Source organism: Copadichromis virginalis, linkage group LG18 (assembly GCF_057382275.1).
Source record: "Copadichromis virginalis isolate Kocher_CV1m ecotype Utaka linkage group LG18, C_Virginalis_male_GT1.1, whole genome shotgun sequence".
Taxonomy (NCBI): Eukaryota; Metazoa; Chordata; class Actinopteri; order Cichliformes; family Cichlidae; genus Copadichromis; species Copadichromis virginalis.
In genome coordinates this window covers 37,609,372-37,633,477 of record NC_140635.1, presented here as the reverse complement: position 1 = coordinate 37,633,477, position 24,106 = coordinate 37,609,372, and the positions used below count along the sequence as shown (strand labels likewise).

Below are 24,106 nucleotides of genomic sequence, written 5' to 3'. Positions count from 1 at the left end.
GTCGGTGTTTCTCATCCACAGGTGACAAAAACTATCAGTGGGAAACATGTCGTCCTTTTTGAGCACACTTCTAATGTGTCCAGTATGCTCTCCTCACACTGACTTCTTGACCTTTGACCTCTTACAAATCCACAGACAAGCGTTTGCTTTCACCTTTAAAACAGTGAGAACTACAAGGACCCAGACTCTTTATTGACCAACGACAACGTTTGTTACAGTTACACAAACTTCTCTAAACTCAGGGGAGACTTGCATTTTGCAGTACGACACACACAGACACACACACACACTCACACACAGACACACACACACACTCACACACAGACACACACAGACACACACACACACACACACACTCACACACACACACACAGACACACACACACACACACACTCACAGACACACACACAGACACACACACACACACACACACACACACACACACACACACACTCACAGACACTCACACACACACACACTCACAGACACACACACAGACACACACACACACTCACAGACACTCACACACACACACACACTCACAGACACACACACAGACACACACACACTCACAGACACTCACACACACACACACTCACAGACACTCACACACACACACACTCACAGACACACACACAGACACACACACACACACACACACACAGACACACACACACACACACAGACACACACACACACACACTCACACACACACACTCACAGACACACACACACACACACAGACACACACACAGACACACACACACACACACTCACACACACACACACAGACACACTCACACACACACACACAGACACACACTCACACACACACACAGACACACACACACAGACACACACACTCACACGCACACACACACTCACAGACACACACACACACACTCACACACACAGACACGACGCTGCGTGACCTGGTCCCTGCTCGTCTGCAGGACCAGCTCACAGTAGGTGCTGACTGTCCTTATTGCAGACAAGCAGCTGAACTATGTGAGGTTAACAGCAGCAGTGCAGACTAAACTACAGACACACGGCCTGACTGAATAGAAGAAGCAGTGAATGATGTTTGTGGCTCCAGCCGCTGTGAGCAGATACTCAGCATCATGTGACTGTGTTTGAGCACTACTCGACTTTCCCTTTGTCAGGTTTCTCTGCCTTAGTCTTCTTTCTCTTTTCAGCTGCAGACTCTTTGCCTGCCTCCTCCCGTTCTTTCTTTCCCTGCCCCTCCTCCTTTTTCTCAGGCTTCTCGTCTTTTTCCGCTCCTTTCTTTATCCTCTTCTCCCCTCCCTCCTCCTCATCTGTCCCTTTTGCTTTTTCTTTTCGTAGCTTCTCCAGAGCCCTCTCCATCTCTTCTTTCTCCAGCCTGTCCTCCTCCTCCTTCAGCCTCATAGCCACCCTCTCCTTCACCCTGGCTGACATCTCCTTCCTCCCCATCTCGAGCTCCTTCTCCTGCTCCTCTTTGGCTAGGAGCTCTCGGACTTCAGCCAGAGCCAGTTTGGCGAGCTTCTTGGCCTCCATGCGTTCATGGATGATGGCGACCTGCTGCTTTAGAGCCTCTCGGAGCTTCAAGCCCACATTCTTTGGAGAGCTTTCTGGAGTAGATGATGGTGATAGTCATTAAAAACTCATTACAGGAAGAGCCATGCTCAGACTCACTCTGTTATCAGAGGTCACCACACAGCAGGCCAGCACGAGCATGACATTAGGAACATCTGTCTCAGGCACGCCGCCTCTCATGCTCCCCTCTGAGGAACGAGCAGTATTATATTCTTTGTTAATATTCAGATGAAAACAGGAACTCGAGCAGCTTCTTACAGATGCATTACCACAGGCTAGCTTTGATAATCGAGCACCAACGTATCAACACGTATCTGCAGGATTTTAGTTTGTTAATCCAATAAACACATGCTCTAATGACCACAAACAGCTGAGTAGCTCAAATTTCATTGATCAGTCTGACCCACACTGCAACACAGCACAGCTTCATGCATGCAGCTGCACATCGATACCTTTCTTAGCTCCTCCCCCAGGCGCACATCCAGGTTTTTCATCTGATGTTACACACAAACAAGATCAAAGTCATGGTGCTGCAATGCTTTTAATTGTAACAGTTTAAGTTGGACCTACAGCGTTTGCACTTTACGGACCGTTTGAAACGATCCACAGCCCACCAAAGCTGCTTGAAGCACACCTGACCTCACCTGCCTTGGAATTATGCTAGACATCAAAAATAGATTCAACTTTATCTCACTGTAATCAGTGCTGAGTGTGAATTCACAGCCATGCTATAACAGCAACACTTTCATGTGCAGCACAGGGAAGACAAACAGGTGTAGTGAGGACCAGTCTGAATCTGTTCACCTGCGGTATCAGTGTGAGACTTCTGCATGGCGTCTACAGCTCCTGCCTGCCCTGCAGGGTGACAGCGATACCAAGTGTCCGAAAAGACCGACACAAACATCACAACAACCCTCCAAGTAAGGACAACATAACAAACACTGACGAGACATTCAAAGCATGGAGCAAGAGACAACATTAGCAAGCTAAGCTAACCTTAGCCAGTTATCCACAACACTGAGCATGAACCAGTTTATTAACATTAGCTAGTGAGCTCACGTCTACAGACTACAGGACCACCAAACCCTCCCCCGCATCCTCTGATGTCTCCTTCCTCAACGAGCTCAACAACTTTTATGCTCGTTTTGAGCGAGGGAACCCCACAACCACAACCAAAGCAGACGTGACGCCGGACCACCAACCTCTGACTCTCTCCCCCACCGATGTAGGAGCGGTGCTGAGCAGGATCAAGGCTGCAGGCCCTGATGGCATCCCCGGGCGTGTTCTCAGAGCGTGTTCTGGGGAGCTTGTAGGAGTGCTCACAGACATATTCAACCTGTCCTTGGCCCACGCTGTGGTACCGGCCTGCTTCAAATCCACCTCCATCGTCCCGATACCCAAAAACTCCAACCCATCTACCTCAATGACTACCGCCCAGTAGCACTCACCCCCATCATCACTAAGTGCTTAGAGCAGCTGGTCCTAGCACACTTCAAATCCTGTCTCCCCCCCACCCTGGACCCCCACCAATTCGCATACCGCCGGAACAGGAGCACAGAGGATGCAGTCTCCATCGCACTGCACTCTGTCCTCTCACACCTGGACAACAACAACACCTACGCCAGAATGCTGTTTATAGACTTCAGTTCAGCATTCAATACAATCCACCCCTCACAACTCATCAGGAAACTGACAGACCTGGGCATCAGCTCCCTCATCTGCAAATGGTTACTGGACTTCCTGACCAACCGCCCCCAACATGTCCAGCTGGATAACCACTGCTCATCTACCATCACGATGAACACCTGTGCACCACAAGGCTGTGTGATGAGCCCTTTCCTCTACATGTGCAATGACAATAAAGTTGAATTCTACTTCATTCCCAGAGTGGACTCCAGGATAAGTCTGGCAACGTAACAGACGGACAGCTAAAGCTAGAAACACACTGACCATCTATGAGCTAAGTTACTACTAGCCAACTAAATGTGCCCTGCTTGCTAACATTATTGCTAGCCAACAATCTGTCTGGAGCTAGCTGATATGCTCCATGATAGTAACTTGTGTATGATGTCTAACAGTACTGATGTTAGCCAAATAGAAAGGATGTTTAACCAACATTAGCATCTACAGCATTGACCACAGGCCAGTTCTGATAGCTGACAGTGATATACTGAGTCTATTCTGAGGTAAACACTGGAGCAGGAGTGAATACTTAGTGGCCCAGTAAGCACAGAGGGAGTGAACTGGTCAGAGTGGACATGTTTCAGTGAAACAAAGACTGAACTCACAGGTCACTGTTAGGCAGTGTAAGAACAACAGCTGACAAAAGAACCTGCTTATGTGCTCATATCAGATTATCTAAGTAGTTTTTAATCGATTCCTGCTGCTGCCCAGACTGACTCACAATCTACGGTCTGAAAATCACCCAACAGCACAGAAAAAGGAAGTATTGGAAGTAAACTTCCTGTTACTGATTATTTTGTTTGGGTACCTGAAGTTGTAAATGCACTGACATCTGCACAAAGTCACGTATCACACAGAGGATTACTGACTATATTCTGACCGTTAGGCTGCACGAGGGAGCAGGAACAGTCTGGTTTCCAAGTTCACTCGTTACAGCAGCGGTGGACGCTTTCTGTCAGAGACCAGGCCGACTCGGACGCATCAAGCAAAGGGCTGGACACCAAATAACACGATTGCTGAAATCCATGAATTGATAAATTCATTCAAACATAGAATTTGTACATATATATATGTTCTAATTCATGAATAAGAATTAAACTCCACTTTCCTGTTCTGACCTGAGCGAGACAGCTGTAGCTCGTCACCTTATTTCCAACATCACTGGAACAAAGCTCAGCTCATATTTATTACTTATGAACTTATTCTGCACACACAGTGTTTATAATTAACTTAGGTGGGCTAATATATTACTGACTGCTAAGAACATTTTATAGTTTATTATTTTTAACTATTCCACACTTTTATTTTGAAAATTCAGAAACTGTTGAGCTACAAAAAGCACTCCAGGTGTGAGCTGAAGCTCCACATTAGTCATCTTCAGCATGTTGGTGGACACACGGCGATGGGTCCAGGCCCGGCGGCTAACAGCAAAGAGGTGAGACGCTACCTGCTCTGCACTCGCGTCTGGGTCACAGACGGTTTTTGTGCTTTGACAGCATTGAGGATGTGAGTCGGTCTCACATGCCAAAGTTGAAGTGTGTCCCCCTCGGAGCAGGAAGAGCCTGTTTCATTCATCATGTTCAGTGCAGGCGCGTTAACACACTTACACACACATGCACGAGTCGATACAGCAAATGTGGGTTTCACATCTCGAAGCTTGTGGCTGATATTAGTCGATTCAGCTGCAAACAAACACGTTTGCCTGCATTAGTCACACAAACTGTTACCTACAGCATGAACTTGCACATGTACACTGTCCCAACAAACGCTTTATTGGTGTCAACTCACAACTGCTGGTCGCTGAAACACTTTTCTTTATTATGGAGTAAAGGAGACGAGGAGGTGGACAGAACGAAATGTGACACTGCTGAGTGCAACAAGGGCTTAAAGACAAACATGGCAACCTACAGTTGGACAAAGGCAGTTTAACAAACACGTAACTACCAAAATGTTCTTATTAACATGTAACCTGCATACATGATGGAGTCAACAACATCCAGGGACGAGCCTCTTATTTCATGCACGTGTGTCTTTAATAAGTGTGAACTGTGTGGAGGCTTCATGAAGAAGAACTGCAGTCCGACCAAAGGCTGCATGGAGCTGCATGTTTCATGTTAGCTGAAGTTTGACATCTGCACAGATGTGTACCTGTTACACAGCTGGAGTACCTGCTGGAGGTAGCGCGTCCTTTAGTCCCACTAACCAATAGCACCAAGTGTGTTCTAGATCCAAATTCAAAGTTGGAATTTCCCAGTTTGATCTGGGAAATTCCCTCACTTGGATTTCCAGCTCGGAGCAGCCTGATCAGCTCCATCTATGAATGTGCTGAAGTGATGCTGTGATACTGAGCTGTACTGCTAGCAGGGCCCACCTGAAGCTAGCTCACTTGCACCCAAAGGTGTATGAAACCTGATGGGTGTGTGCCCAATGTTACAGAAACATAATCATTAATAAGGTGATGAGTGCTGGTGGTGGCTGCACAGAGAACGTGGGTGCGACGATATCTGCAGTCAGGACGCCACGAAGACGCAGTCAGCAAACGTAGGACGATGAGGCTGTGGCTTGAGATCACCTGATGGACTCTTCCTGCACTTCCTGACTCCCATTAACATGGTTATGTGTTGAGCAGGTCCAAAACCATAACGAGGGCAATTGTTGGTTTAATTCATGCCGTTTAAATTAAACCAGTGACTGTTAGACCATGTGAGGGACACGTGAGCCGCTGTCCGAGTGCATTTTGTGTAATCTCACACAGCCATTGGCTGCTGCCAACAGTGCTGTGCACTCAGTGTACTCGCCCACTTCTAAAAGTGCTCCTGAGTATCCAGAACAACAGAAAGAGTTTCTCCTCAGTTTGAAACCAGAACCGAGTTTGTTCCGGTCACAGAGGATGAAACTTGGGTGTGGACACAGCCAGGCTGGAGACGAGGTGATCCAACGTTTCCTAGCTGTGTAAAATCTACCAAACATACTGACACCATGGCTCTGGCTCCTGCATGGGCCCTCAGATCACAGATCAACACATTTATCAGGAATCCGAGGCTATTGGTTATGGAGGCCAACAATCACAATCTTCTGCCCCTGATTTCCATCGTCTTTCGCTTGTCGTCTTCCTCTGACCGCTTCCTCGTTCTCATCCTCCTCATCCTCTTCCTGCACATCCTTTGCTCTTCCTGAGGCAGTGTGTTCACCCTCCTCTTCCTCCAGCGGCTCCAGCGGATTTATCAGTCCATACAGGAACGTGAAGAACCCGTTTAACCAATCAGAGCCGCCCTCCTCCACTTCTTCTAACCAATCCAGAACCTGGGATTCACCCTGACCATCGCCCTCACTGGACAGGCCTACGCAAATGAGGGGGGGCGGGGAGGATGGGAGGAAAGTTGAGGAGCAAAACGTGGGAGTGAAGGAGAGAAAGGAAGTGGTGACAAAACTAAGAAAAAGGAGAGTGTGAAACCAAATGAAGGAAAAAGATGTGCAGGAGGAAAGAGAGGAAACAACAGGAGAAGGTCAGAGAAGTTTGCAGGTTAGACAGCAAGGGAATCAGACTTTATCAGCAAAGCCAGGCTGTCTGCACATGACTGCAGAACAACGCGTCATCTACTGGTTTAGACGTGCACTCTTTAAAGATCAGAAACTCGTGCTGCATGCTCATCATGTGCAGATAGCCCAGAGGAGGAGAGGGAGCACTGACGCTGGCTTTCTGTGGGAAAGCTTCTCTAATGAAACAGCTTCAGCTTTGGAACCAGAGTTGTCACAGTGCTGCATCTCCAACAGCAACACAATAACCTGAGACATGTCGACAACTACAGGAAGTAATGAGAGCACTGAGCAGAGGTCATGTGGAGGCAGATGGCCCAGGACCACACACGCCCCCACACATCTGTCCAAGTATGAACAAGGCCATAAAAGCTTGTTCAGGCATGAATACCACATGTTTAAAATGTGTCGGGCTGTCCTCCTCGGCTTCTAATACTGTATACATGTGTACTAATGAGAGAGCCTGCACACAGCAGGGTGAGACCTGGGAAGCCTTTACCACAATCACCCTCATTTAGGGTTAGACAGCATGTATCCACAAACAAAGGCAACCACAGTTTCAGACACCAGTCAAGTCTTACGTGCATTTGGTGTCCTGGTGTCAGATTTCTGCTTTGGTGCAAATGAACAGATCTACTGTGGCTTTAATGTGATCCTTAGGATGAAGACCCGGGGTCAGGGTTCATGTGAAGTCCAATGATCACTGATGACTCTGAGGGGGCCGATCTGACACATGGAGGATTTATTTCCACACAGATAAAAGGGGGATAAAACATCCCCATGAAGAAGAAGGATGGTCATCGTCAAGGTTCTGGTAGTTTTAACAGCTTCAGATGAAGACAAGTGAACCTGGAGATGTTCCCTTCTTATCCGAGAGACTCGTTCAGTTCTAAAACCAACAGTGGGAGCCCCCGGTGGGTAGTGGGCGTCGTCCCTCAGCAGCTTCTCATTGACCCACCATTCGTCATGTGCCTCATCACATGAGCCAAGATGTGGAAAAAGGTTTGGTCATTACATCCAGAGGCTTTGGGCAAAACCACTGTGAGACCTCGCCCCATCCTGTCACGTGACCTGCTGAGATCACCTGACCAAGATGTGAGTGAGGGCTGAGGCTGCAGTGCAGGCGGCAGACAGTCGCTGTGATAAACCACAACCACGGTCGGTCACAGTGGACACAGATGTTCTCTTTTACTGTCAATCTGTGAACACTGGCATCCTCCAAAGAGTGACCTTTGACCTTTAGGTGCACATGTACAGCCGAGTCTCGTCATGTCGAGGTGGCTCCAGTGCATTGATGCAGTGGCTCCAGTGCATTGATGCAGCGGCTCCGTTGCATTGATGCAGTGGCTCCATTGCAGAGGTCTGCGCACTCCTTGCTGCACTTCACAGCACACACTGTGTTGCTAGCTTGTGTTTGGGATGAACCAGGTTGTGTGTGAGTGCGTGGCTGGGTCTGAAGTGCGCTGGGATGCCGTGCTTGGAGAAGACTCTCCTGATCTTCTCTGATACACCTGCTACATCAGGATTGTTTGTCCTGCTGAGGCTCCCTAGTTGGTGTCTGACCTTCTTTACTCTGCACCTGTGCTGATTGGATGAAGCCCAACTAGGATAACTACATGTTTTTTAAACTTGTGTGTTTTCTGTCCCTCCTGCCCGCAAACACACCACTACCACGTTCTCTTACATTTTCAAAATCCAGTGAACAAATTAGAACGTGTCTCAGAATAGTGGAAATGTGGATGGTGAAGGGGGCAACAGGGGAGATGCTCTGAAACTTAAATATGGGTTATCCCAATGTAGCGACGACAGAATACATTATGATTTCCAAAAGACTGGAGCGGGCACATAAGATGAAACAGCTTAGTTGCCTTACACCGTTTTCCTGCTCCAGAGGCCAAAGCAGCACTAAGACTCATCTAGTTCGTCTGCTGACATGATGAAAGTGCTGAAATCCCAAATTCCCTTCGAATATTATGCACCAGCTGCAAAATCTGCCAAGCTGCTCAGAGACCCAACAAAGGGACTCAGATAACCCTGAAGTGTCTACAGATGACTCCTGAAACAGACACATGCTGCCTGTGTCCAGGCTGAGCACCACAAAAGCTCCTTAAAGGAACCTGTTGCGTGAGCGAATAAAGAACAGTAACGCCCTCTTAGATACCCGACGGTGACGAGCCTCCATTCAGCCTCTACAAGCTGCCTGATTGGCCGAGCAGCTACCTTTTCATGTAGAGAGCTAAGCTTTAGACTGCATTAGCCAGTGTTTGAGGCCATTCAGATGTTCATGTTGGAATAAAAGCCAAACAGGGAGCTCTGAGTTCTTGTTTCTAATGAGTGAGCCATGCAAAAGAAACCCAAACTAGCATTTAGTCTACTTCACAAACACAAAGCCATCACAGCTGGTAAGCAGATGTTGTGATGATAATATTCCTTTTGTTGTAGTTGTGACAGAGACAACAGCTGTGAATCGTAGTTTGATCAACTTGCCTAGCAGAACTTTTGCGTCCTCGACATCGAAATCTCCGTCGCCGTCTGTGTCGTACGCCACCAGTTTACCTACAGCAGCAGCAAACACAGTTAGACACACTTAGACAAATTCTCATACGTGTACATTAAACATGTGCTTACTGTAATTATTCTAACTGTATATCATGATATAGAAATGACTTTAAAGGCAAATGTATTAAAGTCAAACATGGGTGTAACAATGCTTCCTTTAGAGAAAGACAGTTTACCAACCACTGCTCCTACATGATGCCTGCGTTTCTAAGATCATACATGAACACTGCAGCTGGAGACCAGTGTGACCACACCAGTCACACCAGCTGAATCACACTCAGGAACCAACGCTGCAAGGCTGTGCACTCCTCCACCGACCACAGCCAACTTGTTGCTTACATATGTGTCCTTAGTGACCAAGGGTTAGGGACGAGCCTCCAGCCTGTGTGGCAGCTTGGCTGCCTTCACTCCACCTTTCTCTACAGCTGCTGAGTGCTACATGAAGCGTGTCACTGTACACAGAGGTGCCAGTTTAGGTCGACTATAAGGGCGTGTTGAACTGCATACGTAGTGTTTGTGGATGTGTGTAGCGCTGCAGATGTTCCTGCCAAACACTACACGACTCAGGGCTCTGCAAACAGTGTGTGTGACAACAGTCATTTTTGTTCACATATGCAGAATATACATTATGGGTTTTTACCTTGCAATGCTTCAGACAGGTTAATTTGTAAGCCCTTAGCCTTATCTGCATGCAAAACAAACAAATAATAAAACACACATAATGTAACAAAGACAGGGTTAAGAGATAAAACACAATCACATTTCATACACACAAGAATGGACCATTTATCATTAATGCAGGCGGCTGTGGTCAAAGACAGGCAGGCTGCAGCAGCTTCAGCCGTCCTCTTCACGCGTGGCTCAGCAGGCAAAGTCTGCACCTAGCTTTAAGCTAACTTACAGAAATGCTGCTGTGTTAGATGCAACCATTACAAGCTTCATTTCATCTGACTGGCTTTAATGTGACTGGCAGGCTGTTCACCAAAGTATTTGGTTTAAAGTGTTGAGACAGCAGCAGACTGAGGCTCACTAGTAATAACTGCTGGTCTGAATTTAATGCTCCGGTAACGACAGTTAGACTGGTTCTTATTGCAGGTGGAGGTTTACTTTAGGCGTAGTCTGTGGACAGATGACAACAAAAGCCAAACTGGTTACTGCCACACCTTCCCAGGAAGTTCCTCTAGGCGTGTGTGTGTGTGTGTGTGTGTGTGTGTGTGTGTGTGTGGGGGGGGGGGGGGGGGGGGGTACCCACCAAGAACTCCCTGATAGTCAACCAGGTCAAAGTAGACCACAGCTACAGACGTCCAGACGCCCAGCAGGGCCAACACGATGAACCAGGTGAAGAAGCTGCTGCCACTGGAGTCGGCCTTCTTCCCATTCTTGTTAGACGGCTGGCTTTTAGCACCATCTGGAAAGACAACACACGTGATGTCAGGTTCAGCTGTGGCCCTCACAAACTTTTCCTTTACACACTCAGAACATTGAAATAGAAGTTGAAGTACATTGACCTTAATGCTACTTTAGAGTTACAAGTGTGACTAATGATGAGAGCGACGAAACAGCAGTGAACACAGCGAGGAGCTTGAAGTCCTCCTGTGTGTTTATGAAGCCCAACTGCACAGCGTGAACACACCTGCAGGACGAAGTGTTCAAAGAAATGTTGAGGACAGTCTGAGCTTTGGATGTACATCCATAAACTGCCCTCACTTTGAAACTCTGAGCATGCTTAATCCCAGGAAACACGCCCCCACAGGATGCCCACACTGGGCGCCGCACGGCCCCCCACACTGGGCGCCGCCGGGCCCCCACACTGCGGGCTGCTGTGGAGCGTGAACCAGAATGTTGCTTAAAAAAAGAAAGGGGGGGAAAAAAAGCAGATTTTAGCTCCACCCTTATTTCCAGGAGGTCACCACATAGTTCAGGTGTTTGGACACCATGCCCTTTCACCCCTCCCACCACTGTGTGTCCACTCAGAGGAAACAAACAGCAGATCTGACCCTTCAAAGAAAGCTTGTGTGAGTGGATCAGGGCCTGATTCTGCTGCTCTGCAGTAAATCGATCAGATTCAGAGTTCTTCTCTCTTCCTGAGGCTGTGAATCACTCGCACCCTCAGATTTCTGACGGTGCATTTTCCACAGCAGTCACATTTCCCTGGTGTAAATAATCTGAAATCATTTGAGGACATTACTGTGCCAGTGTCGTGTATGTGGTGCTGGGACAGTAGAGTGTAGCCAAGGATCTATTCTTGGAGTGACAAAGACACGCTCGCTGTGAGAACATGGTGGCAGAGAGAACGAACAGGTGCTAAAGTCCGCTACATGCTAGGTCAAACCTCCTTCCTCTGCACACCTGAAACATGCCAGGTCCCCAACTCATCCAACCTGTGCTGTGACATCATCTTTTCCTCTGCAGACGTTTGTGTGTTTCTGGATGAATCCATACGTGGGCATGATTGCAGCTGGGAGTGTAAATCTAACTCACAGCAGGCAGCAGCAGCAAAGGCGTGACTACGTGTTAGAAGAAGCTCTCACTCAGTCACACATCTGGATCACAGCATCGTAACACACCTGGATGTTAAACCTGGACACTGACTGAACACTCGCTCCTCCAGCAGGTATTAAATACTCGTCCACCCAGGCCATGCTGCTTGGTATTCGATAGCCTCACCTTGGTTTTCTGCAGCTAGCACTGCGGGCACTGCTGTAACACCAGGAGAGGCGGCAGACTCCAGGGTCACTGGATCACCCATCTATGGCGTATGGTGGACCAACAGGAGGTTAACCGGCCAAAAAGAAGCGTGCAGCCCAGCGACGGCGAATATCAGCTCAGCCGCTCCCTCTATGTGGCCCCGCCCTCTCTCTCTGTTTACTGGCTTTCTTTCTGTTGCTCATCCAGCGTCATCATGCGTGCCATTCTTCTCTCTGAGACGATATGGCTTCTAGAGGTCATACACGGCTATTAATAGTGCTGTTAAACCAGCTGGCCCTCGCACAGAGAGGGGAGGACATTATTTAAACGCTCCCTGCCTGATATTGTGAACTTTAAAATCCTCCATGTTTACTTTGCAGGGTGCACCTGCCGACTGCACCTTCAGTATTCTTACAGCAGCAGTAAAACAAGGTCCTGGAAGGATGTCAGAGCAGACAGCTGCAACATGTCACACACATAACAAACACGTAACTACATGAAGAGACATTTGTGCCACTGCATGTAACTGGGAACAAACCACTTCACCAATCACGGGCTTGTTGGTTAAAATGAGATGAAACTCCAACCATCAGCATGGACTCAGATCAAACATCTCTGCCATGAACTGAGGGGGTTCCAGACGCTACAGATGAACACAGCGTGCAGCACCATCAGTCACGGTCAATCATCAGGAGGCTTGTTTTTCTCATAAACTGGTTTCAGTTGGTTTGTGCTACTGTAACATGTCCAAATAAAGCCCCACCAAATACTAACTTTGCTTTTTTATGTCTGAGAACTTAAACATTGACAAATTCAAACTATAATGGATCCAAACTTGGTGTGGCCTCCACAACAGTCCCAGTTTGCTGAGCTAGAGCCAAGGTAAAGAAACACCGTGTTGTGAGCAGCGTCTATCAGGGAGGGTTACATTTGTCAAAGGTTTCAACAATCATCAGGCTGTTGATTAAAAAGCTTCATTCACTCTCGCACTCTCTCCCATAATGCATGTTTTGACCTGTCTCCCGTACTTGTCTTGTCTCACCCACAGCTGGTGGCAGCACATTACAGCCCCTCCCTGAGCCTGGTTCTGCCTGAGCTTTCTCCGCTGTTGTCGTTGCTTCTTACAGGGATCGCCTGATTGTTGGAGGATATCCTTACACTACGACGGCCCAGGTCCCTACCACATGGTAAATGAAGTAGATCTTATGTTTAAATGGAAGCCCCATAAAGACTCCTTTATAAACTTTAGTGCACGTTTGTTAAGTTAATGAATATTTGTCTTTAACAATGAAGTCTACCAAAATAAAAGAATGTTGGGCTTTCTGTTTGTTTTTCACCAAGCAGGCATGCTGCATTGTGTCTTTGGAAAACACAGCCCTCTTCCCAGCTGCACAGTTAAGCTACGTCAGCAATTTATCAGATCGTTTCTCCACCCGAGGCAGGAGCAACCCCACATAACTTCACCGAGTGAGCCACAGGTGCCACTCTCACAGCCAACACAGGAAAAACGAGCTTTCACAAAGGCTTTGACACAAATGAAGTCCTGCTAACGTGCTGTTACATAACCGGCCTGTTTGAAGCTTAAAGTTAGTGCATGTACCAGCAATTACACACAAAACCTTAGAAACAAGAGCTCGGCAATATACTGCACATGAAAACTGGTTCAGGGCTGAGAAACTTTAAGCAGCCTCAGCAGAATGCAAATCATGAACAAAGAAATCCAAGAAATGCAGTGATTGTTGTATTTGGCAAATGTGTTGAAAACTGTCACGACACCGTGAGGTCCTTACCCAGTGACTGCAAGCAGAACAGAACAGAAGAGAATAGAACAGAACAGAATAGAATAGAACAGAACAGAACAAAACAGAATAGAAAAGAATATAAATGAAGAGAATAGAATAGAACAGAATAGAATAGAACAGAACAGAACAAAACAAAACAGAAAAGAATATAAATGAAGAGAATAGAATATAACAGAATAGAATAGAACAGAACAAAATAGAACAGAATAGAATAGAACAGAAGAGAATAGAATATAACAGAATAGAATAGAACAGAACAGAAGAGAACAGAAGAGAATAGAACAGAACAGAAGAGAATAGAACAGAACAGAACAGAACAGAACAGAAGAGAATAGAACAGAACAAAACAAAACAGAATAGAAAAGAATATAAATGAAGAGAATAGAATATAACAGAATAGAATAGAACAGAACAGAACAAAACAAAACAGAAAAGAATATAAATGAAGAGAATAGAATATAACAGAATAGAATAGAACAGAACAAAATAGAACAGAATAGAATAGAACAGAAGAGAATAGAATATAACAGAATAGAATAGAACAGAACAAAATAGAACAGAATAGAATATAACAGAAGAGAATAGAATATAACAGAATAGAATAGAACAGAACAAAATAGAACAGAATAGAATATAACAGAAGAGAATAGAATATAACAGAATAGAATAGAACAGAACAAAATAGAACAGAATAGAATATAACAGAAGAGAATAGAATATAACAGAATAGAATAGAACAGAACAAAATAGAACAGAATAGAATAGAATATAACAGAAGAGAATAGAACAGAACAGAACAAAACAAAACAGAAAAGAATATAAATGAAGAGAATAGAATAGAACAGAATAGAATAGAACAGAACAAAATAGAACAGAATAGAATAGAACAGAACAAAATAGAACAGAATAGAATAGAACAAAACAAAACAAAACAGAATAGAAAAGAATATAAATGAAGAGAATAGAATATAACAGAATAGAATAGAACAGAACAAAATAGAACAGAATAGAATAGAACAGAACAAAACAAAACAAAACAGAATAGAAAAGAATATAAATGAAGAGAATAGAATTTAATAGAATAGAACAGAACAAAATAGAACAGAATAGAATATAACAGAAGAGAATAGAATATAACAGAATAGAATAGAATAGAACAAAACAGAATAGAACAGAATAGAATAGAACAGGACAGAATTGAATAGAATATAACAGAATAGAATAGAACAGAATATAACAGAAAAAAAACAGAATAGAACAGGAAGGAATTGAATAGAATATAACAGAATAGAATAGAATATAACAGAATATAACAGAACAAAACAAAACAGAATAGAACAGAACAGGACAGACCAAAGTAGAACAGAACAGAATTGAATAGAATATAACAGAATAGAGTAGACTAGAATATAACAGAACAGAATAGAACAGAACAAAACAAAACAAAACAGAACAGAATAGAACAGAATAGAACAGAATAGAGTAGACTAGAATATAACAGAACAGAACAGAACAAAACAGAATAGAACAGAACAGGACAGAACAAAGCAGAATGAACAGAACAGAATAGAACAAAACAAAACAGAATAGAACAGAATGAACAGAATAGAATATAACAGAACAGAACCGAATAGAACAAAACAAAACAGAATAGAACAGGACAGAACAAAGCAGAATAGAATAGAACAGGACAGGACAGGACAAAGCAGAACAGAACAGAATAGAACAGAACAGGACAGAACAAAGCAGAATAGAATAGAACAGGACAGGACAGAACAAAGCAGAACAGAACAGAATAGAATAGAACAGAACAGAATAGAATAGAACAGAACAGAACACAATAGGACAGGACAGAATAGAACAGAATAGAACAGAACAGAACAAAACAAAGCAGAACAGAATAGAACAGAACAAAAAGCAGAACAGAACAGAATAGAACAGAACAAAACAAAACAGAATAGAACAGGACAGAACAAAGCAGAACAGAACAGAACAGAATAGAACAGAACAAAACAAAACAGAATAGAACAGGACAGAACAAAGCAGAACAGAACAGAATAGAATAGAACAGCCGTTTATTGTCACTGTGTTTTGTTTTCTGTAAGAAGCAGGTTCTAATGCTATATTCTGTACTGGTACAATTGCACAATAGCATTGCTACAAGCAGCTATGTGGCAACATTGTGAACACAGCGAGTATTTCCGGTTTCCACAGGCATGTTCTCCTCGTTGGAATTATTAAGACTTCCAACAGATGAAGGGAATGAGGGCTGACGACCATCCTTAGTCTTACTGACCCAACTGACACTGGATATGCAAACAGTGTGGCAGAGACACACCTCTGTTTGCTCACTTGTGATGTTACTCTGTGATGCTGCCAAAACATGTTCAGTCCATTATGCCCACAAGACGGCAAATGAATAATATGAGACAAAACAATTACATAACTACATGTTACAAAATGAACATTAGAACATGTAAATAAACAAAGAACTGGCACTGGACGACCTCTGCAGAGCAGTTATTATCTGATCCTCAACATCAAACATTCATATGCACGTACCACCAGTCTGAGTCCACAGGCCCAGCCTTTGGAGCTACAGCAGCTTCAGTTTCTCTGAAAAGGCTTGAAGTGTGTTTATGGAGCTCTTAGCCACTCTAACAGAAGCACATCTGTCAGGTCAGATACCAAGTACACTAAGAACCAGCTCCCACAGTGTCTGGACCTTGGAATGGTCTCTATAAGCTGAAGCATTGAGAGGTCCTTCACTGGAACCAAGTATGAACTCCCAATCCCAGACTCAATGTGTTCTCAATCCAGAGAACAGCGTCCACTGATCTAGAACCCAGAGGACCTGTGCTGGCTGATATACGGCTTGGATGCAGGTGCTTGGCCCACTCTGTGTTCAGTGCTCTGGTAGACCTTGGGCCCTGTGGTGACCACTGGGCCCTCAGCATAGGGCTCTGTGACGTGGCCTACTGCTTTGTGGCTGAGCTGCCGCCGTCCCCAACCGCTTCCACTTTGTTGTGATAACACCAACAGTTGACTCTGGAATTTCATGAGTGGACTTGTTAGTGTCCTATCACAGCACCACGCTGGGATTCACTGAGAGCGACTCATTACAAATGCAGCCTGCCTGGTTTTATACACCTGTGGCCATGGAAGTGATTGAAACACCTGAATTCAGTGAGATGGATGGTGACTAGAATAATTTGGGCATCTTTACAAATAACAGCAGCTGAATGATCCAGAGAGCCCGCTTTCAAAATCTGATTATATGACCACACTTAGAATATTCATGAGCTGCTACACGTGTTACAGAGGATGAGGTATACACTGATAGATACGCTGAAGCGGTTCTCCTCGTGCCCTCATGCTGTGACAGAAAACAAAGCACAAACTGGACGATCTCAGAGGATTACTTGTTGCTTTTAAGTATCCAGTAACACAATTTTACCCCAAAAAGGACTAACAGGAAATCTGAGGCATATCCATTTGCTGGGATGCATCCAACAGCTCCACATGAAAAGAAAACGTCTGAAAGCATGCAGTAACACACCACTTTGTTGTTGTGTAAACTCCATGTTCATATGAGCACGGCACAAACACGCACATGCACAGTGCTGTCCTCCAGAGCTCTGCAGAGTCTCTGTCACATTCTGAACACACTGTTCAGCCCGAGCAGCTCCTCTTATATAAGGGCTGCTGTGCACGCCTTCAAACTTACCTCGATTCCCTCAAGCTTTTAGAGTGTGTCCAAGCTCATGCACGTCCACATGTGCACAGCTTTGTGTACTACAGAGGACACTGGAGCGCTGCACGGTCTCTGCAGAGCTCTGATCTTCAGCCAGCTTTTACAGGAACACTTTTTCCTCATTGGGGCACCATGTTTTCAAACACACACATTTTAAAAGCCACGTCATACGACTGCAGCTGCATGCACTTCCTCAGTGCAGCAGGCTGGTTCAGTTTGTGGCGCCAGGATCTGCTGCAGTACGCAGCACATTCCACTGATGGTGGCAGCGACCTATGTGCAGGAACCAACCCCACGCCGGGCTTTGTTGTGACAGATCCCCAGAAAGTCACTAGCATTAGATCAGACTGCTGTCTGTTGAAGCTAGCGTCGAGCTACTTTGATTAGATCACAGGGACAAACAAACTAGTCAACTCTGAGCAACTGTGCAGTTCCAGGTGTCCACAGGTAGGGCTGCACGATTTTGCATAAAATGAGAATCACGATTTTTTGGCTTAGAATTGAGATCATGATTCTCTCACGATTCTCTTTTCCAGTATAAATATTTATTGCACTTATTAACTGCACATCAACTTCGTAACAGTTGAGACTGAACATAAAAACAATTCCGTCTCCACCGTTGCTCAACGCTGCGTGTACAGAGCAGGTAGTGCAACAATAGAAAAATAGTTGCGGGACGGCACTGTGTAGTGTTTGTCTAGGGTGTTGATCGTTTTCCTAAATCCCTCGTTTTGCACAGTGTTGATGGAGCCATATCTTTGGTCAGGTGATAAGTAATAGCCTCCGTAGTTTCTTTGTGCCTGCGCGAGTTCGACGTGTATAGGGAAGCGCTGTATAAGGTTCCCGTTATTGGTGTTTGGGTGGTTGACCGGGACGGATTTTCTCCTGTCACTTTCTCGTCATCCCTGACGTGCTCTCCGTGGTTTTTTCCTGCTAATTTTAGCATCACACGGCACAGCTTCTGTATCACGTGGTATAAGGCTCCGCCCTTATCATTTGTTGAGCAGGAAGAGTGAGCGCTTGTTTTCATGCAGATTACGTCCCGGATCAAAATGCGGTACAATCGTCGTCTTTTTTTTTTTTTTTTTTTTTAATCGTTGTCATTTGGAAATGAGATCGCACACAAGTATGAATCGAGATCGGGATTTTCTAACAATTAATCGTGCAGCCCTATCCACAGGTGTCTTTACAACCTCTCTAACCACATTTCAACTGGACTGGAAGACAAAACATCAGACTGAAAGCCAATGGATATGAAACATTAATGAAAAAGACATTTGAGTTTATCATTTAAAGTTAAAGAAAGACGAACTGACTGTTTGTTTTTCTTTGGCTCTTTCTGGTTTCTTTATTAACTTCCATTATATTCGTCTATATCGAGTCTTCAGCTCTTGTTGGTCTTATTTAGGCTTTGAGGGTTGCTTTTAGTTTCCTGTCACGTTCCATTTCTGTGTTTGTCCTTCGTCTTCCATGTTTCCCTGTCTTATCCTCCTCTCGCTCCATGTGTAAAATGCCATTCCAATGTCCGTTATGTCTCCCTTCCTGTTTTATTTTGGTAGCACCTCTGCGCCTTTGTTCCTCACTGTGCCACAGCTGTGTAACCTCTGCATTATGCACCATGTGTCTTTGCATATTAGGAGTCTCTGGCACCGCCACTGTATTCGTGGTTTTGAACTTATTCTCTGGACATCAGCATAAAATGCTCATGTTGAGTTAAATTTCTGCATCATGCATTTGGCTCTGCAAAATTAATCACACAGCATATTATGACGGCTCCAAACCAAAACACGATACCTGACACAGATGCACAAACGCTGTGCTCTCATGCAAGGTTACATGGAGCCACCGCCGTGCTCAGGGTTGGATTTAGAACAACAACACGCTCAGCAAACGCAAAGGACACAAAACATCACACATCAGCCCCCGAGGAGCAGACGCAGCCATTACCCTTCCATCTGAGATCCCAGCCCTTTGGAGAGGGGAAGCAGCAGCCCTGAGGGACGGTAATGTGGAAAAGTCAAGAAGGCATGTGACAAGGAAACATAATGAGAAACATAATGAGAAATGGGAAAGTGCACATTTCAGCAGAAACACACCAATGACAAAGAGGACGAGATCTAGCATCCAGGTATGATCACATGCTCCAAAGTCCTGACAAGCACGCTTCACTGTCCCCTCTTTAATCTAGAGTCAATATTAAGTGAGCAGCTGTCACTGTTTGATCACATGAGGTAACAAAGTGCACACGTCTTGCAGCCATTGGTTAGCAGTGAAAAGGACCTGCCTGAGTAAATTTGGAGGAAGACATGGCTGACAGACGGGTGGTTCTGCTCCAGTCTACATGCCAAACACAACTGGGCAGGACACGAACCCCAGTTTCTCTCTGATGCATCTACTGGAGTATGAAAGGCTGTGAATGGTTGATAAGCGCTTTGTGTGCTCCAGGAGAGGAGACAACCAGCCCAAATCTCTTTCTTATAACCAAGCAGTCATAAATATGGAGAAAGCTGAGGAATCGGAGTGATTTTAACCAGGACACATCCTTTCTACACATATGGAACAAATAAAACACAAATGTGTAGGACTGAGTTCTTGCATTCAAATCAACAGTAAACAGACCGGTTCTGATACATCACTTTTCTGCTCTACTTCAGAGCACTGAAAGTGCATGATACGACACGCCTCTTTCACCTGCTCATAGTTCTCAGGCTATCATGACTCTTCACAATCTAGTGAAGTGAATCACTCTGAATGTGACTGTATTTACTTACAGCAGTTAGAAGCCTACAGAGTCGCGGCTGTTTTTAATGCACTGAGGGTCTAAAGATCATGGACAGGATCATTTGTGCCATTTTGCATCCTGTATCAGTGATGCTGAAAAAAAATACTTCATGCATGTATTATTCTCAACTATTGTGATTCGTTACCATCAGGTTCTTTTACAAACTCCCTGAAAAGCCTTCAGCTAATCCAAAATGCTGCAGCAAGAGTCCTGACAGGGACTAGAAAGAGAGAGCAGATTTCTCCTTCATTGGCTTCCTGTTAAATCCAGGATTCAAAATCCTGCTCCTCACATACGAGGTCTTAAATAATCAGGCCCCATCTTATCTTAATGACCTTGTAGTACCATATCACCCTATTAGAGCACTTCGCTCTCGCTCTGCAGGCCTACTTGTTGTTCCTAGAGTATTTAAAAGTAGAATGGGAGGCAGAGCCTTCAGTTTTCAGGCCCCTCTTCTGTGGAACCAGCTTCCAGTTTGGATTCAGGAGACAGACACTATCTCTACTTTCAAGATTAGGCTTCAAACTTTCCTTTTTGCTAAAGCATATAGTTAGGGCTGGCTCTCTAACTATGCTGTAAAAGGCTGAGCCTACTGGGGGCTTCCAGTGGTGAACTGAGCATTTAAATTTGTCAAGTTTGATACAGTTTTGACTTTGTCTCTTTGTCTCTGGAGTGGTGACGTCCATGACACAGTCCACTGTTTGTACGTGGGATAACATAAGATTGCAGAGACCTGGTAGCAATGCCCTCAGTAAAACTGACTACAACATTAGAGGTCTGGTGATAGAGGTAACTGTATACTTGGTTAGGCTGAAATGGGACAAACAGGCAGAGTTTAAAACCAATGGCAGCACAAATCTGTTAAACTGACTTAAATGAAAAGCCAGAACTACATTTGGGATTGCAGTTATTTGTGTTATACACCAGGAGCCAGTGTGTAAGTCGGAGCTAAAACCATGTTACTAATGTTATAAAGAAAATAGTTTACCAAGACAAAAGCACTGACGGACGGAGTTTTCACTTTTCCACAACATGCTGACAGCCTGGGCCAAGTGCTAACACTGTGGTTTGTTTGCTTTGTCTTTTTATGAACAAGTTCTCAGATGCATTTCTGCTTCAAACACTGAACATGACCTTAATGCATCTTTCAAAGCTGCAAAGAGACGATATTTCTCTCACCCAACAAGAAAACCCTGGAAAAGCTGCAGATGGAGTCATTAAACTACAAGTCACATAGCAACAGCACTTTATAGAACATTCTAAATCTTTGAATTTTGCAAAAAAATGAATAGTTCGTTTACGATTGTTAAATAAATAGTAATAAAACGTTAGCATTTTTCCAGTGCTTATGCCACACATGCCTTGCCTAGCTCTATCTACTCTTATTAATAGCAGTTTATAAAGAGATCGGTTTATTCGAGCAGCGTTCCACGACAGTCCAGTTTCTCGTGCAGCCCTCTGAGCCCACCCCTGGGCTACAGGGATGTCGAGGGAAGGGTCAGGAAAAGCATTAACCACCAAACAAAAATGGCTGCTTTTGCAGTTCTTGGGATTCCCCTGCAGGTCAATACCTGGACCTCACACACATTCATGTGTTCACCTAATCAACTTGGAGCTATGCTTGGACTTATCAAAGTACAGCTAAGTTTCCCTATGTTGACAAAGAACCAACTCTAGTTGCACACTCTGTGAAAAAGACAGAAAAACGGAGGTATTATCTGCAACAATTAGTCAAACTATGAAAATGTTTTTGGAGACCAAAAGCACCGGTTCTATTCTGGGCCACAGGTTTTTCTAAACGTCACACTGCCTTTGGATTTACTACAGCATGCAAAACTCTTCAACACGTCTGCTACATCTACGTGCTGTAAAATAGAGGCAAACGTAGTATTACATGCTTTAATTAAGTGAATTATGCAACATAAGGAAGGATGGAGAGCGTGGGACGAAGCAGGTTAGACACGGAGTGTTTTAACAGGCACTGAGCTTGATGTAAAGAGACATGTTACCTCTACGGAGCTGTTACAGATCATATTGAAACGAGGGGGGGAAATATGGGATTTTGCACTGCTCCAGTAGTGAGCATGCCCTGTCCTCTTTGAGATTCATTCACAGTCAGAGAGCTGGAGAAAAGTGGGGCAAAACAGCAAGAGTGGAGTGGTTAACTAACAATGAACTAAACATTTTTATTTTCCATATGTTATGTTGGTCTTGTTCTTTCCTGATCTGTGCCAGCTAAACAAAGACAGCTCAGTATAAGCTGTCTTAGTGTTTCAGGTCTTCAGCACACTAACCAGATGCTCATCTCCCGCTGTCACCACAGTGGAGTCTTTATCCATCGTTTGCAGAACACTGTCATGACCTGCTCGTATAGTTTCCTGTGCTAACCTTAACCCTGAGATGTGCAAAGGGAGAACTGTAAACGAGCACAGTGAGGACAGAGTGTACTCTGCATGTGAGCCTCAGCACATGGGGCCCTCATCGGCCTTTGACTCATCACCTTACTCAATCATAAAGTACGTTAAGATGTGACAACGAATATTTCATTTTTTTGCACCTCACATGTTATTTCCAAAAATAAACAAAAACGGGACTGAGATTAAACAGAAGACTGCGCAGGCTCAGCGACGGGCCTGAAACTACAACCATGGAGGAGAGCCTTTGGATGGAGGAGAGCCCCGGGAGCCACGTAGGAGCCCACCGCGGATACTGACACGTGAGCAGAAAGTGACGGGGATAAACTGGGGGCGGGGTCCCGCAGTCCACACTGACTGGCCCAACAGGCCTGCCAACATCACCAACGCAACGAAGCCTCACGAGAGACGGCTAACGTTATCTGTCGCGTGCGAGGCAATGTTGCCCGGTAATCCCGGGAGCTAGAGTCGCCATGGTGAACCGACCTGAAGGCTGGGTGGAGCGGCCGTGTCAGGCAGACCTGCGCTGTTGCGATAATTACAACTATCCGCGCTGGAGGCAGCGCTAACCAACAAAAGCACTCAGGTGTCGCTCAGCCAGCAGTCTCTCAACACCGACTCCTGAACCACGGCTAAACCATCCCCGCGCGGAGCAGCTAGCTAGGATGAAATAACAGAGCGACAGCCAATCAACTTCCAAAGGCCTGCCAGTGAAAGCTGGCGGCTACATCATCCCAGCCGACGCTATCGTGACAGAATCAAACCCACCTTTTGGTTTTGGGTTCCCTTTGCTGCCCTTTTTTGAAACCATAGCTGAGTCCTTGGTTGTAGGACCGGAAACGACGGGAAGACGGGAACGACCGGTGCTCGTTGAAAGCGGAGAAGAGAAATCAAAATTTCTGCTCCTATCTGATAAAACTCGCAACCAAAGAAACCCCGCCCGCTTTACCACTGACGGCTCTCTCTGCCAATGAATGCCTTGTTACACAAAGATGGGCGGGGTTTGGAAATGTTATGACCAATGGGTATCGAGAAGCCTTAGGCTTATTCAGCCGTGTGGATAATCTTATCTTTGCCCCTCCCCCTCGCTGCTTTGGAACGTGGCAATATGGTAGATCCCCCTCACTGCCATGTTCATTCCACTCACCATCTAAACATCTAAATGTCAAAATATGAGCATAAAACATTTCTCTTAACAACAGCGTAAAGATCTGCGGCCTTTAAAATCAGTGTTTACAAGCAAAACAAAGAAAAGCAGCAGCGAGCACATTCAAATAGTTTCTGCTGGACATTTGATCACAGTGCTAACAT

The 24,106-nt window shown here is 45.1% G+C and overlaps 1 protein-coding gene across 3 annotated transcripts; it reads right to left on the bottom strand.

The window, feature by feature from the left end:
- Window positions 1–761: 761 nt before the first annotated feature.
- Window positions 762–23,770, bottom strand: asph (aspartate beta-hydroxylase). Of its 3 annotated transcripts, none has more exons than XM_085440313.1 (6): window positions 12,023–12,254; window positions 10,608–10,763; window positions 9,996–10,040; window positions 9,284–9,352; window positions 2,029–2,070; window positions 765–1,611 (listed from the first exon to the last, which is right to left on the bottom strand). In XM_085440313.1, the coding sequence occupies exons 1-6, from the start codon at window positions 12,102–12,104 to the stop codon at window positions 1,142–1,144; spliced, it is 864 nt and encodes a 287-aa protein (XP_085296439.1). In that variant the 5' UTR covers window positions 12,105–12,254; the 3' UTR covers window positions 765–1,141. The 3 variants fall into 3 exon arrangements, with proteins under 3 accessions (XP_085296441.1, XP_085296439.1, XP_085296440.1); XM_085440314.1 differs by lacking the exon at window positions 12,023–12,254 and adding an exon at window positions 23,564–23,770 and having other exon boundaries at window positions 771–1,611; XM_085440315.1 differs by lacking the exon at window positions 9,996–10,040 and having other exon boundaries at window positions 762–1,611; window positions 12,023–12,256.
- Window positions 23,771–24,106: the final 336 nt, after the last annotated feature.